Source organism: Anomaloglossus baeobatrachus, chromosome 3 (genome assembly GCF_048569485.1).
Source record: "Anomaloglossus baeobatrachus isolate aAnoBae1 chromosome 3, aAnoBae1.hap1, whole genome shotgun sequence".
In the NCBI taxonomy this organism is placed as follows: Eukaryota; Metazoa; Chordata; class Amphibia; order Anura; family Aromobatidae; genus Anomaloglossus; species Anomaloglossus baeobatrachus.
Genome location: NC_134355.1, coordinates 2,529,007 through 2,544,280, shown reverse-complemented (window position 1 = coordinate 2,544,280; position 15,274 = coordinate 2,529,007). Strand labels below are relative to the sequence as shown.

Here is a 15,274-nt window from a genome sequence, read left to right as displayed (position 1 = left end):
AGCAGATATCCTCACACAATCCGTCCAGCAGATATCCTCACACAATCCATCCAGCAAATATCTCCACACCATCCATCCAGCAGATATCCCCACAACATCCATCCTGCAGATATCCCCACACCATCCATCCAGCAGATATCCTCACACAATCCATCCAGCAGATATCTCCACACCATCCATCCAGAAGATATCTCCACACCATCCATCCAGCAAATATCTCCACACCATCCATCCAGCAGATATCTCCACACCATCCATCCAGCAGATATCCTCACACAATCCATCCAGCAGATATCTCCACACCATCCATCCAGAAGATATCTCCACACCATCCATCCAGCAAATATCTCCACACCATCCATCCAGCAGATATCTCCACACCATCCATCCAGCAGATATCCCCACACCATCCATCCTGCAGATATCCTCACACAATCCATCCAGCAGATATCCCCACACCATCCATCCTGCAGATATGTCCACACCATCCATCCAGCAGATATCCTCACACAATCCATCCAGCAGATATCCCCACACCATCCATCCTGCAGATATCTCCACACCATCCATCCAGCAGATATCTCCACACCATCCATCCTGCAGATATCTCCACACCATCCATCCAGCAAATATCTCCACACCATCCATCCAGCAGATATCCTCACACCATCCATCCAGCAAATATCTCCACACCATCCATCCAGCAAATATCTCCACACCATCCATCCTGCAGATATCCCCACACAATCCATCCAGCAGATATCCCCACACCATCCATCCTGCAGATATCCTCACACAATCCATCCAGCAAATATCTCCACACCATCCATCCAGCAGATATCCCCACACCATCCATCCAGCAAATATCTCCACACCATCCATCCAGCAAATATCTCCACACCATCCATCCAGCAAATATCTCCACACCATCCATCCAGCAAATATCTCCACATCATCCATCCAGCACATATCCTCACACCATCCATCCTGCAGATATCCTCACACAATCCATTCAGCAAATATCTCCACACCATCCATCCTGCAGATATCCTCACACAATCCATCCAGCAGATATCCCCACACCATCCATCCTGCAGATATCTCCACACCATCCATCCAGCAGATATCCTCACACAATCCATCCAGCAGATATCTCCACACCATCCATCCAGCAGATATCCTCACACAATCCATCCAGCAGATATCTCCACACCATTCATCCAGCAAATATCTCCACACCATCCGTCCAGCAGATATCCTCACACCATCCGTCCAGCAGATATCCTCACACAATCCGTCCAGCAGATATCCTCACACCATCCATCCTGCAGATATCTCCACACCATCCATCCAGCAAATATCTCCACACCATCCATCCAGCAAATATCTCCACACCATCCATTCAGCAGATATCCTCACACAATCCGTCCAGCAGATATCTCCACAACATTCATCCAGCAGATATCTCCACACCATCCATCCTGCAAATATCTCCACACCATCCATCCAGCAGATATCCTCACACAATCCATCCAGCAAATATCTCCACACCATCCATCCAGCAAATATCTCCACACCATCCATCTAGCAAATATCTCCACACCATCCATCCAGCAAATATCTCCACACCATCCATCCAGATATCTCCACACCATCCATCCAGCAGATATCCTCACACAATCCATCCAGCAGATATCTCCACAACATTCATTCAGCAGATATCCCCACACCATCCATCCAGCAAATATCTCCACACCATCCATCCAGCAAATATCTCCACACCATCCATCCAGCAAATATCTACACATCATCCATCCAGCAAATATCTCCACACCATCCATCCAGCAAATATCTCCACACCATCCATCCAGCAAATATCTCCACACCATCCATCCAGCAAATATCTCCACACCATCCATCCAGCAGATATCTCCACACCATCCATCCTGCAGATATCTCCACACCATCCATCCAGCACATATCCTCACACCATCCATCCTGCAGATATCCTCACACAATCCATCCAGCAAATATCTCCACACCATCCATCCTGCAGATATCCTCACACAATCCATCCAGCAGATATCCCCACACCATCCATCCTGCAGATATCTCCACACCATCCATCCAGCAGATATCCTCACACAATCCATCCAGCAGATATCTCTACACCATCCATCCAGCAGATATCCTCACACAATCCATCCAGCAGATATCTCCACACCATCCATCCAGCAAATATCTCCACACCATCCATCCAGCAGATATCCTCACACCATCCATCCAGCAAATATCCTCACACAATCCATCCTGCAGATATCCTCACACAATCCATCCAGCAAATATCTCCACACCATCCATCCAGCAGATATCTCCACAAGATTCATCCAGCAGATATCTCCGCACCATCCATCCTGCAGATATCTCCACAAGATTCATCCAGCAGATATCTCCACACCATCCATCCAGCAGATATCTCCACACCATCCATCCAGCAAATATCTCCACACCATCCATCCAGCAGATATCTCCACAAGATTCATCCAGCAGATATCTCCACACCATCCATCCAGCAGATATCTCCCCACCATCCATCCTGCAGATATCTCCACACCATCCATCCTGCAGATATCTTCACACTATCCATCCAGCAGATATCTCCACACATCATCCCTGCAGCAGATATCTCCACACATCATCCTTCCAGCAGATATCTCCACACATTAAATCTCCAGCAGATATCTCCACACATCCCATGTCCAGCAGATATCTTCAGTTCTCCACACATCCCATGTCCAGCAGATATCTCCACACATCACATTCAAGCAGATAGCTCTACACATCATCCTTCCAGCAGATATCTCCAAAAACCATGTCTCCAGCAGAAATCTCCACCCATGATATCTCCAGCTGATACAGTATCTACACATATCACATTTCAAGCAGATAGCTCTACACATCATCCTTCCAGCAAATATCTCCAAAACCCCTGTCTCCCGCAGATATCTAAACACATCACATCCCCAGCAGATATTTTTACACATCACATCTCCACCAGATATCTCTCCACACCACATATCCAGGAGATATCTCCACACCATCCATCCAGCAGATATCTCCACAAGATTCATCCAGCAGATATCTCCACATCATCCATCCTGCAGATATCTCCACACCATCCATCCTGCAGATATCTCCACACCATCCATCCTGCAGATATCTCCACACCATCCATCCAGCAGATATCCTCACACAATCCATCCAGCAGATATCCTCACACAATCCATCCAGCAGATATCTCCCCACCATCCATCCTGCAGATATCTCCCCACCATCCATCCTGCAGATATCTCCACATCATCCATCCAGCAGATATCCTCACACAATCCATCCTGCAGATATCTCCACACCATCCATCCTGCAGATATCTCCCCACCATCCATCCTGCAGATATCTCCCCACCATCCATCCTGCAGATATCTCCCCACCATCCATCCTGCAGATATCTCCACACCATCCATCCTGCAGATATCTCCACACCATCCATCCTGCAGATATCTCCACACCATCCATCCTGCAGATATCTCCACATTATCCATCCAGCAGATATCTCCACATCATCCATCCAGCAAATCTCTCCACACCATCCATCCAGCAGATATCTCCACATCATCCATCCAGCAAATATCTCCACAAGATTCATCCAGCAGATATCTCCACACAATCCATCCAGCAAATATCTCCAGAACATCCATCCAGCAGATATCTCCACACAATCCATCCAGCAAATATCTCCACAAGAGTTATCCAGCAGATATCTCCACCCCATCCATCCTGCAGATATCTCCACACCATCGATCCTACAGATATCTCCACATCATACATCCAGCAGATATCTCCACATCATCCATCCAGCAAATATCTCCACATCATCCATCCAGCAAATATCTCCACAGCATCCATCCAGCAGATCTCTCCACACCATCCATCCAGCAGATATCTTCACACATGGTGTGTCCAGCCGATATCTACACACATCACATATCCAGCAGATATCTCCACACATCCCATGTCCTGCAGATATCTCCAGTTCTCCACACATCCCATGCCCAGCAGATATCTCCACACATCACATTCAAGCAGATAGCTCTACACATCATCCTTCCAGCAGATATCTCCAAAAACCCTGTCTCCAGCAGATATCTCAACACATCACATCCCCAGCAGATATTTTCACACATCACATCTCCACCAGATATCTCCACACATCACATTCAAGCAGATAGCTCTACACATCATCCTTCCAGCAGATATCTCCAAAAACCATGTCTCCAGCAGATATCTCCACACATCACGTCTCCAGCAGATATTTCCAAACATCATCTATCCAGCCTATAGCTTCATACATAATCCATCCAGCCGATATCTCCACACATAATAAATACAGGAGATATCTCCAAAAATCATGACTCCAGAAAATATCTTCACACATTACGTCTCCAGCAGATATCTCCACACATCATCCTTCCAGCAGATATCTGCACACACGACTCCAGCAGATATTTCTACACATCACCAATCCTGCACACATCTCCAGACATCATCCTTCCAGCAGATATCTCCACACATCACGTCTCCAGTAGAGATCTGCACACATCACATATCCAGCACATATCCCGACACATCATCCATCTAGCAGATATCTCAAAAAATTATGACTCCAGAAAATATCTCCACACATCATCCCTTCAGCAGATATCCCCACACATCACATGTCCAGCAGATATCTCCACAAACCACGACTCCAGCATATATATCTACATATCACGTATACAGCACATATCTCCACACATCATCCATTCAGAAGATATCTCCACACATCATCCATTCAGCAGATAACTCCAAATATCATCATTCCAGCAGATATTTCCACACATCACATCTCCAGCAGATATCTCCAAGCGTAGTCATTCCAGCAGATATCTGTAAGCCCCTCAGAATGCAGAACTCACCGGTTTGATGTCACGGTGCAGGAAGCCCACCGAGTGGATTGAATCTATGGACTCTAGGATTTGTTTTCCTAGGCGGAGGGTGGTGCTCATGGTGAAGGTGCCACGGGGTTGACTCCTGCGCAAATCTGCCAAGTTCCGGCCCTGTGATCGATAAAGATGATCAGTAATCAACCACGAATAGGACCACCTGAAAGCTCGGATGGTCCGATCACACTAGTGTCCATTACACACCCCAATACAGGTTCACATAATATTCATGGTTGTACAGCTTAATTGAAGCAAGGCGTGAACCACCATACACTGCGTACTGCACAGACTAGAAAACACATTGTGCAACCTACTCCATGTACTACCGTAGTGTATACTGTGGATATAAGAACGGATTGTGAACAAGGGTGTCCCCGAAACACGTATTGTCCGTTTTATTGGATTTTAATGGATCAATAAAATTCGTTTTTAATGAAGATGCTGCGCCGGATTCCTGAATTATTGTGGATGTAAGAAGTCCACACGCCTTTGTCAAATACAAGGTGTTTGTCATGTAAAATAATCCTACCAAAAAGAATCATTTCAGGACTTTTTCCACCTTTAATTTTGCCCATAATCTCTACAAATCAATTTAAAGGGGGGAATAAAAATAATACAATTAGAACACTGCGGTTGCATAAGTGTTCACACCCCTTTATTATTAGGGATGTAGTTATTTTCAGAATCATCTACAGCAATTCTGATAACCCCAGAGAAAGTGTCGCTGCTCCAGAAGGATTTTCATGACATTTTTTTAGCTGCATTTTACAGCAAAAGCCGCAAACCACAAACAGCTGACAACACAGCAAAGGATCTCATTGTGGAAAGTTATCAGTCAGGAGACGGTACAGAAAGATCTCGGGCACTGGATTCATCATGGATCCCGTGAAGACTTCATCAACAAGGGGCTGAAGTTTGGTAGAACACTATAACCTACGAATGGATAGCTAAAGAGTGACACAGTGCTCAGTAGGGCATGACCCGGCAATACACCTTGTATATAGTCTGGTGTTGCTCACCTGGCTTGGGCGGTGTGTCAGGCACAACGCTTGCTACATACAGACACCAGCTGCTGCAGCTCTGTATGCTGGAACAACACCAGCAGCAAATATACTACAAATATCCAGAGAAGATGATGGGCTTGAAAACAGAGCAGTTTTATTAATCCACGAGCTTCAGACATGAACTTCTTCATCACGAAAAAACCTGATTGCGTGCTCTTCTGATTGCTTTACCTACAAGTGGCTGTCCCTCAAAATTTCACAAAAGGATCAGAAAAATGTCAGTCCAGGAGGCTGTGAAGAGGCCGACAGCAAAATTACAGGCAAAGTGTAACGTAAGTATTCAGAATAAGGTGTCCGGAGAACAGGAGGAGCTCAGGATCCGTGGCCACGATGGGACTGCTATCCCGCTTCTCACCAGGTCACTCCTCTTCATGCCCTATCTGAAGCTTGCAATCCACTGTTTGTTATAAGAGATGATCTACAGAGATTTCACCCATTGAAGAGTAGTCAGTTACCTCTGTGCTATGAGTCTTGTTAGCTTAGAGACAAGCTGCAATAGCAGAATGGGCATCATAAAGCAGAGCTGAGCTGTGCTGACCTGGACCAGCTCTGATGTGAAGCACAGCCTTGTTACAGAGCTCTGCACCAGGATGGGCATCATACAGCAGAGCTGTGCTGACCTGGACCAGCTCTGATGTGAAGAACAGCCTTGTTACACAGCCCCGCAGCAGGTTGGGCATCATACAGCAGAGCTGAGCTATGCTGACCTGGACCAGCTCTGATGTGAAGAACAGCCTTGTTACACAGCCCCGCAGCAGGATGGGCATCATACAGCAGAGCTGAGCTATGCTGACCTGGACCAGCTCTGATGTGAAGCACAGCCTTGTTACACAGCCCCGCACCAGGATGGACATCATACAGCAGAGCTGAACTGTGCTGACCTGGACCAGCTCTTATGTGAAGCACAGCCTTGTTACAGAGCTCTGCACCAGGATGGACATCATAAAGCAGAGCTGAGCTGTGCTGACCTGGACCAGCTCTTATGTGAAGCACAGCCTTGTTACAGAGCTCTGCACCAGGATGGACATCATAAAGCAGAGCTGAGCTGTGCTGACCTGGACCAGCTCTGATGTGAAGCACAGCCTTGTTACAGAGCTCTGCACCAGGATGGACATCATACAGCAGAGCTGAACTGTGCTGCCCTGGACCAGCTCTGATGTGAAGCACAGCCTTGTTACACAGCCCTGCAGCAGGATGGGCATCATAAAGCAGAGCTGAGCTGTGCTGACCTGGACCAGCTCTGATGTGAAGCACAGCCTTGTTACACAGCCCCGCAGCAGGATGGGCATCATAAAGCAGAGCTGAGCTGTGCTGCCCTGGACCAGCTCTGATGTGAAGCACAGCCTTGTTACACAGCCCTGCAGCAGGATAGGCATCATACAGCAGAGCTGTGCTGACCTGGACCAGCTCTGATGTGAAGAACAGCCTTGTTACACAGCCCCGCACCAGGATGGACATCATACAGCAGAGCTGAACTGTGCTGACCTGGACCAGCTCTGATGTGAAGCACAGCCTTGTTACACAGCCCCGCACCAGGATGGACATCATATAGCAGAGCTGTGCTGACCTGGACCAGCTCTGGTGTGAAGCACAGCATTGTTACACAGCCCTGCAGCAGGATGGACATCATAAAGCAGAGCTGAGCTGTGCTGCCCAGGACCAGCTCTGATGTGAAGCACAGCCTTGTTACAGAGCTCTGCACCAAGATGGACATCATAAAGCAGAGCTGAGCTGTGCTGCCCTGGACCAGCTCTGATGTGAAGCACAGCCTTGTTACACAGCCCTGCAGCAGGATGGGCATCATACAGCAGAGCTGTGCTGACCTGAACCAGCTCTGATGTGAAGCACAGCATTGTTACACAGCCCTGCAGCAGGATGAGCATCATACAGCAGAGCTGAGCTGTGCTGCCCTGATCCAGCTCTGATGTGAAGCACAGCCTTGTTACACAGTCCTGCAGCAGGATGGACATCATACAGTAGAGCTGAACTGTGCTGACCTGGACCAGCTCTGATGTGAAGAACAGCCTTGTTTCACAGCCCTGCACCAGGATGGACATCATAAAGCACAGCTGATCTGTGCTGCCCTGGACCAGCTCTGATGTGAAGCACAGCCTTGTTACACAGCCCTGCAGCAGGATGGACATCATAAAGCACAGCTGATCTGTGTTACCCTGGACCAGCTCTGATGTGAAGCACAGCCTTGTTACACAGCCCTGCAGCAGGATGGACATCATACAGCAGAGCTGTGCTGACCTGAACCAGCACTAATGTGAAGCACAGCATTGTTACACAGCCCTGCAGCAGGATGGGCATCATACAGCAGAGCTGAGCTGTGCTGCCCTGATCCAGCTCTGATGTGAAGCACAGCCTTGTTACACAGCCCTGCAGCAGGATGGACATCATACAGCAGAGCTGAGCTGTGCTGCCCTGATCCAGCTCTGATGTGAAGCACAGCCTTGTTACACAGCCCTGCAGCAGGATGGACATCATAAAGCACAGCTGATCTGTGCTGCCCTGGACCAGCTCTGATGTGAAGAACAGCCTTGTTACACAGCCCTGCACCAGGATGGACATCATACAGCAGAGCTGTGCTGACTTGGACCAGCTCTGATGTGAAGCACAGCATTGTTACACAGCCCTGCAGCAGGATGAACATCATAAAGCAGAGCTCAGCTGTGCTGATCTGGACCAGCTCTGATGTGAAGCACAGCCTTGTTACACAGCCCTGCTGCAGGGTGAACATCATAAAGCAGAGCTGAGCTGTGCTGACCTGGACCAGCTCTGATGTGAAGCACAGCCTTGTTACACAGCCCTGCAGCAGGATAGGTATCATACAGCAGAGCTGTTCTGACCTGAACCAGTATTGATGTGAAGCACAGCCTTGTTACACAGCCCTGCAGCAGGATAGCTATCATACAGCAGAGCTGTTCTGACCTGAACCAGCATTGATGTGAAGCACAGCCTTGTTACACAGCCCTGCAGCAGGAGGAACATCATAAAGCAGAGCTGAGCTGATCTGGACCAGCATTGATGTGAAGCACAGACTGGCTACACAGCTCTCCACCAGGATGGGCATTATACAGCAGACCTGAGATGTGTTGACCTGGACCAGCTCTGATGTGAAGCACAGTCTTGTTATGCCGCTGTGTACCATGATGGGCATCATACAGTGGAGCTTGGCTGTGCTGATCTAGACCAGCACTGATGTGAAACACAGCCTTATTACAGAGGTCTGTACCAGGATGGGCATCATACAGCAGAGCTGAGCTGTGCTTACCTGGACCAGCTCTGATGTGAAGCACAGCGTTGTTACAGAGCACTGCACCAGGATGGGTCTCATATAGCAGAGCTGAGCTGTGCTGACCTGGACCAGCTCTGATGTGAAGCACAGTGTTGTTGCAGAGCTCTGCACCAGGATGGGCATCGTACAGCAGAGCTGAGATGCACTCACATGGACCAGCTCTGATGTGAAGCACAGCCTTGTTACAGAGGTCTGTACCAGGATGGGCATCATACTGCAGAGCTGAGCTTTGCTGATATGGACCAGCTCTGATGTGATGCACAACGTTTTTTATAGTGCTTTGCACCAGGATGGGATTCATAAAGCAGAGCTGAGCTGACCTGGATCAAGTCTGATGTGAAGCACAGCCTTGTTACAGAGCTCTGCACCTGAATGGGCATGATAAAGCAGAGCTGAGGTGTGCTGATCTGGACCAGCTCTAATGTGAAGCACAGCCTTGTTACACAGCCCTGCAGCAGGATGGGCATCATACTGCAGAGCTGAGCTGTGCTGATATGGACCAGCTCTGATGTGATGCACCAACCCTCTGGAACGCTCTACCCCAAGAAGTTAGGACAAATTACAACTTACTCAGCTTCAGACGCACCCTAAAGACGCATCTTTTTAGGGCGGCCTATCACACTCCCTAATCAGATTCGATTCACATAGTCCCTCTACAACTTCTCACAACATAACGCCACATCAAACTCCATGGCACCAAAATGCATCTCAAGGCTCGGGCCCACTGGTCCAGGAAACCATTATCTATCCCCCATTTCCATGAGATGGCTGGATTGTCATTGTAAATAAGCACTTGTACCTTGCCCCACCTCCTCCATATCTCATTGTAGATTGTAAGCTCTCATGAGCAGGGTTGTCTTTTTTTCCCCTCTAAATATTGTATTTTCTATAACTGTTACTTGTTTGTATTTGATCCTCCTGAATTGTAAAGTACTGCGGAATATGTTGGTGCTATAGAAAGATTATTATTATGCATAGCGTTTTTATAGTGCTTTGCACCAGGATGGGAATCAGAGCAGAGCTGAGCTGTGCTGACCTAGACCAGCTCTGATATGAAGCACAGCCTTGTTACAGAGCTAAGCACCAGTATGGGGCATCATACAGCAGAGATGAGCTGTGCAGACCTGGACCAGCTCTGATGTGAGACACAGCCTTGTTATACAGTTGTGTACCATGATGGGCATCATACAGCAGAGCTGAGTTGTGCTGATATAGACCAGCTATGATGTGATGCACAATGTATTTATAGTGCTTTGCACCAGGATGGACTCCGTACAGCAAAGCTGAGCTGTGCTGACTTGGACCAGGTCTGATGTGAAGCACAGCCTTGTTATAGAGCTCTGCACCAGGATGGGCATTCTACAGCAGAGCTGAGCTGTGCTGACCTGGACCAGCTGTTATGTGAAACATAACCTTGTTACAAAGTTCTGCAGCAGGATGGGCATCATACAGCAGAGCTAAGCTGTGCTGACATGGATCAGCTCTGATTTGGTGCTCAACCTTGTTATAGAGCTCTGCACCAGGGTGGGCATAATACAGCACAGGTGAGCTATGCTGCCCTGGACCAGCTCTGATGTGAAATATAGCCTTGTTGCACAGCTCTACAACAGGATGGGCATCATACAGCAGAGCTAAGCTGTGCTGACATGGACCAGCTTTGAATTGATGCACAGCCTTTTTATAGAGCTCTGCACTAGGATGGGCGTCATACAGCAGAGTTGAGCTGTGCTGACCTGGACCAGCTGTGATGTGAAGCACAGTGTTGTTGCAGAGCTCTGCACCAGGATGGGCATCGTACAGCAAAGCTGAGCTGTGCTGATCTGGACCAGCTCTGATGTGAAGCACAGCCTGGTTACACAGCTCTGCACCAGGATGGGCATCATACAGCAGAGCTGAGCTGTGCTGACCTGGACCAGCTCTGATGTGAAGCACAGCCTGGTTACACAGCTCTGCACCAGGATGGGCATCATACAGCAGAGCTGAGCTGTGCTGACCTGGACCAGCTCTGATGTGAAGCACAGCCTGGTTACACAGTTCTACACCAGTATGGGCATTATACAGCACCAGCTCTGATGTGCAGCACAGGCTTGTTAAAGAGCTCTGCACCAGGATGGGCATCATATAGCAGAGCTGAGCTGTGCTGACCTGGACCAGCTCTGATGTGAAGCACAGCCTTGTTACAGAACTCTTCACCAGGATGGGCATCATGCAGCAGAGCTGAGCTGTGCTGACATGGACCTGCTCTGATGTGAAATACAGTGTTGTTACAGCAGTCCAAGTGCATCTCAGTATCCTGATCTGCTGCACAGACACCTACGTGTGTCTCAGTCTTTTGATCTGCTGCACGGCCACCCACAGGTGTCTCAGTCCCCTGCTCTACTGCACAGTTGCCCACGTGCATCTCAGTACCCCACTCTGATTCTTGGGAAGGTGTCCCCAGCTTATGGCTGGGAGGCACCATTTATTTAAGGTTTCTTCCCCTGTTGGGAAAGGCCTGAGAAACTCATTAGATTCCTAGCCTAGTTCTATAGTGTTGTTCCAGGCAGTCGCTCCGGTCTGCCTGTATCCAGCACCAGTCCTGCCTGTAATCAGTTCTGTTTCTGCTTTGTTCCTGATCTCACTAAGCCTGTGACTCAGTGCTGGTCCTGTCTGTGTTCCTGGGCTGTCTAGCCTGAAGCTCCTGGATCCAGCCAGTCTGCGTTCCTATATCCTCTCCTGAGTCTCAGCACCAACATGTATTCTGCCTGAGTCCGGTGTCCTGCTCAGGTCCGGTATCCTGCTCGGGTCCGGTATCCTGTTCGAGTCCGGTATCCTGCTCAAGATGCGTATCCTGCTCAAGTTCGGTATCCTGCTCAAGTCGCGTATCCTGCCCACGTCCCGTATCCCACCCGAGTCCCGTATCCCGCCCGAGTCCCGTATCCCGCCCGAGTCCCGTATCCCGCCCACGTACCGTATCCCGCCCGCGTACCGTATCCCGCCCGCGTACCGTATCCCGCCCGCGGACCGTATCCCGCCCGCGGACCGTATCCCGCCCGCGTCCCGCATCTCGCCCACGTCCCGTATCTCACCCGCGTCTCGTATCTGGTCTGCATCACGTCCAAGTCCCTAATCCTGCCCGAGTCCCAAGTTCCGTATCCTGCCAGAGTCCAGTATCCTGCTTGAGCCTAAAGGGTGCTTTACACGCTGCGACATTGCTAGCGATGTCGAGCGCGATAGCACCCGCCCCCGTCGTTCGTGCGACATTTGGTGCTCGCTGCCGTAGTGAACATTATCGCTACGGCAGCGTCACACACACATACCTGGTCAGCAACGTCGCTGTGACTTAGGAACAATCCCTCCCTCAACGGGGAGGTGCGTTCGGCGTCATAGCGACGTCAATGCGGCGTCACTAAGCGGCCGGCCAATAGAAGCGGAGGGGCGGAGATGAGTAATATGCCGTCAACCTCCTTCCTTCCGCATTGCCGGTGGACGGAGGTAAGGAGATGTTCGTCGTTCCTGCGGTGTCACACATAGCGATGTATGCTGCCGCAGGAACGACAAACCACATCGTAACTGTGGCAGCAACGATATTAAGGAAATGAGCAACATGTCAACGATCACCGTTTTTGAACGATTTTGCGATCGTTGATTGTCGCTCCTTGGTGTCACACGCTGCGATGTCGCTACCGGCACCGGATGTGCGTCACTAACGACGTGACCCCGACGATATATCGGTAGCGATGTCACAGCGTGTAAAGCACCCTTAAGTCCCGTATCCTGCCCTATCCCGTATCCTGCCCAAGTCCCGTATCCCGTCTGAGTCTCGTATCCCGCCCATGTCCCGTGTCCAGCCTGAGCCCGAGTCCGGTATCCCGCCTGAGTCATGCCAGAGTCCGGTATTCCACCAAAGTCTGGTATCTCGCCCAATTCCTGTTTCCCGCTCAAGTCCCGTATCCCGCCTGAGTCTCGTATCCAGCCCGAGTCTTATATTACACCCGAGTCCAGAGACCAGCGTATTCCAGAGTCTTGCGTATTCCAGAGTCTTGCGTATTCCAGAGTCTTGCGTATCCAGAGTCTTGCGTATCCAGAGTCTTGCGTATCCAGAGTCTTGCGTATCCAGAGTCTTGCGTATCCAGAGTCTTGCGTATCCAGAGTCTTGCGTATCCAGAGTCTTGCGTATCCAGAGTCTTGCGTATCCAGAGTCTTGCGTATCCAGAGTCTTGCGTATCCAGAGTCTTGCGTATCCAGAGTCTTGCGTATCCAGAGTCTTGCGTATCCAATGACCAGCGAATCCGGGTCTGGTATATCCAGAGACTGGCGTATCCAGTGACAGATGTATTCAATGACCGGCGTATCCAGAGACCGGCGTATCCAGAGACCGTCGTATCCAGAGACCGTCGTATCCAGAGACCGGCGAATCCAGAGACCGGCGAATCCAGAGACCGGCGAATCCAGAGACCGGCGAATCCAGAGACCGGCGAATCCAGAGACCGGCGTATCCAGAGACCGGCGTATCCAGAGACCGGCGTATCCAGAGACCGGCATATGCACTGACCGGCAAATCCAGAGACCAGCGTATCCAGTAACTGACAATTCCAGTGTCTGGTGTATCTGGAGACTGACGTATCCAGGGCCTAGCGTATCCAGGGTCCAGTGTACCCAGAGATCGGCATATCCAGGGTCTGGCATATCCAATGATCGGCTTATCCAGAGACCGGCGTATCTAGGGTCTGACGTAACCAGAGCCTGGCATAGCCAGGGTCCGTCAGATCCAGGGTCCCTCAGATCCTGGCGTATCTAGAGACTGGTGAAGACACGGTCCATGTTCACGTGTGAAGAACCGGCATGGAATGTGACGTAAAACTTCCAGCTTCTGCTAAAAAGCTGAAGATGAAGGAGAAGTTCACCATTCAGCACAATGACAATGAGTGACCTCCACATCATCAGAGAAGATGGCCGAGCCCGGGCCTGAGTCCAAGGGGAGATCTATAGTGACCTGCAGAGGGCGCTGTACACAGGAGACCCCCGCAATCTGACCGAGGCGGGCTACTGCAGGGGAGGGGAAATGATGGGAAATTCCAGGTGTGATAGACCCCGACCCTAAAAGACGGAACGTGCCAGAATGTCACAGGGGATCTCACCAAGGTATTAGCATTATACCTGGTGCTATAGTACCTCTATCCTCTCCTCTATAGTCCCCTCCCCCTATACCTACTGATATGTCATACCGTTACATCCAATGGACCCTGTGTTTGAATTTGAAATTTTTTCTAACTCTTTGATCCTAGTTCACACCTGTCTATATCTTCTCCATCTTAGGCCTCTGCCACACTTGCGCAAAAAAACGTACGTGTCTCACGTTCCGTTTTTCGGGTCCGTGTTCCATTTTTTATGGGCGTTTCTCCGGTACGTGTGACATCCGTGTGATGGTGTATGCTCGCCGTGTGTGCGTGTGGAATGTCCGTGTATGCGTACGTGTAATGTCCGTGTGTTGTCCGTTTGTGTTGATCCGTGCGTGATGTAAAATGTCGTTGCTACATACCCGCTGACAGCCAACACAGATCGATTCGCACGATGAGAATGAACTCGGATGAACCTCACTCGACTTCATTGTCATACTACGGCTCTGTCTGTGTGCGGCATCCTGATTAGCGGACACCCGTGATGGACTCACCGGTGACTGCTAATCCCCTGAGTCATTGAAGTTAGCGGCGTGATTAGCGCTGCTGTCACTCAGGTTACTCGCGGCTAGCTGGGGTCAGCCACCCGACACCGCAACTCACCTGTGACTTCATTGCAGATCGCGCAGCTCAATTCAGTCACTTGGTCAACTCGCTGTCACAGTTGGAGGATCCAGCGGTGGCCGCGAGTAACCTGACTGACGTCATCGG

At 49.8% G+C, this 15,274-nt stretch overlaps 1 protein-coding gene across 3 annotated transcripts in view; it reads right to left on the bottom strand.

Annotated features, from left to right (window-relative positions):
• Window positions 1-15,274, bottom strand: part of TTBK1 (tau tubulin kinase 1) — a 250,497-nt gene that overhangs the window by 78,722 nt on the left and 156,501 nt on the right. For all 3 annotated transcript variants that reach the window (XM_075338944.1, XM_075338943.1, XM_075338945.1), the window contains one exon: window positions 5,013-5,153. In XM_075338944.1, coding sequence (XP_075195059.1) covers window positions 5,013-5,153 — 141 coding nt within the window. The remainder of the gene's footprint in view (window positions 1-5,012; window positions 5,154-15,274) is intronic.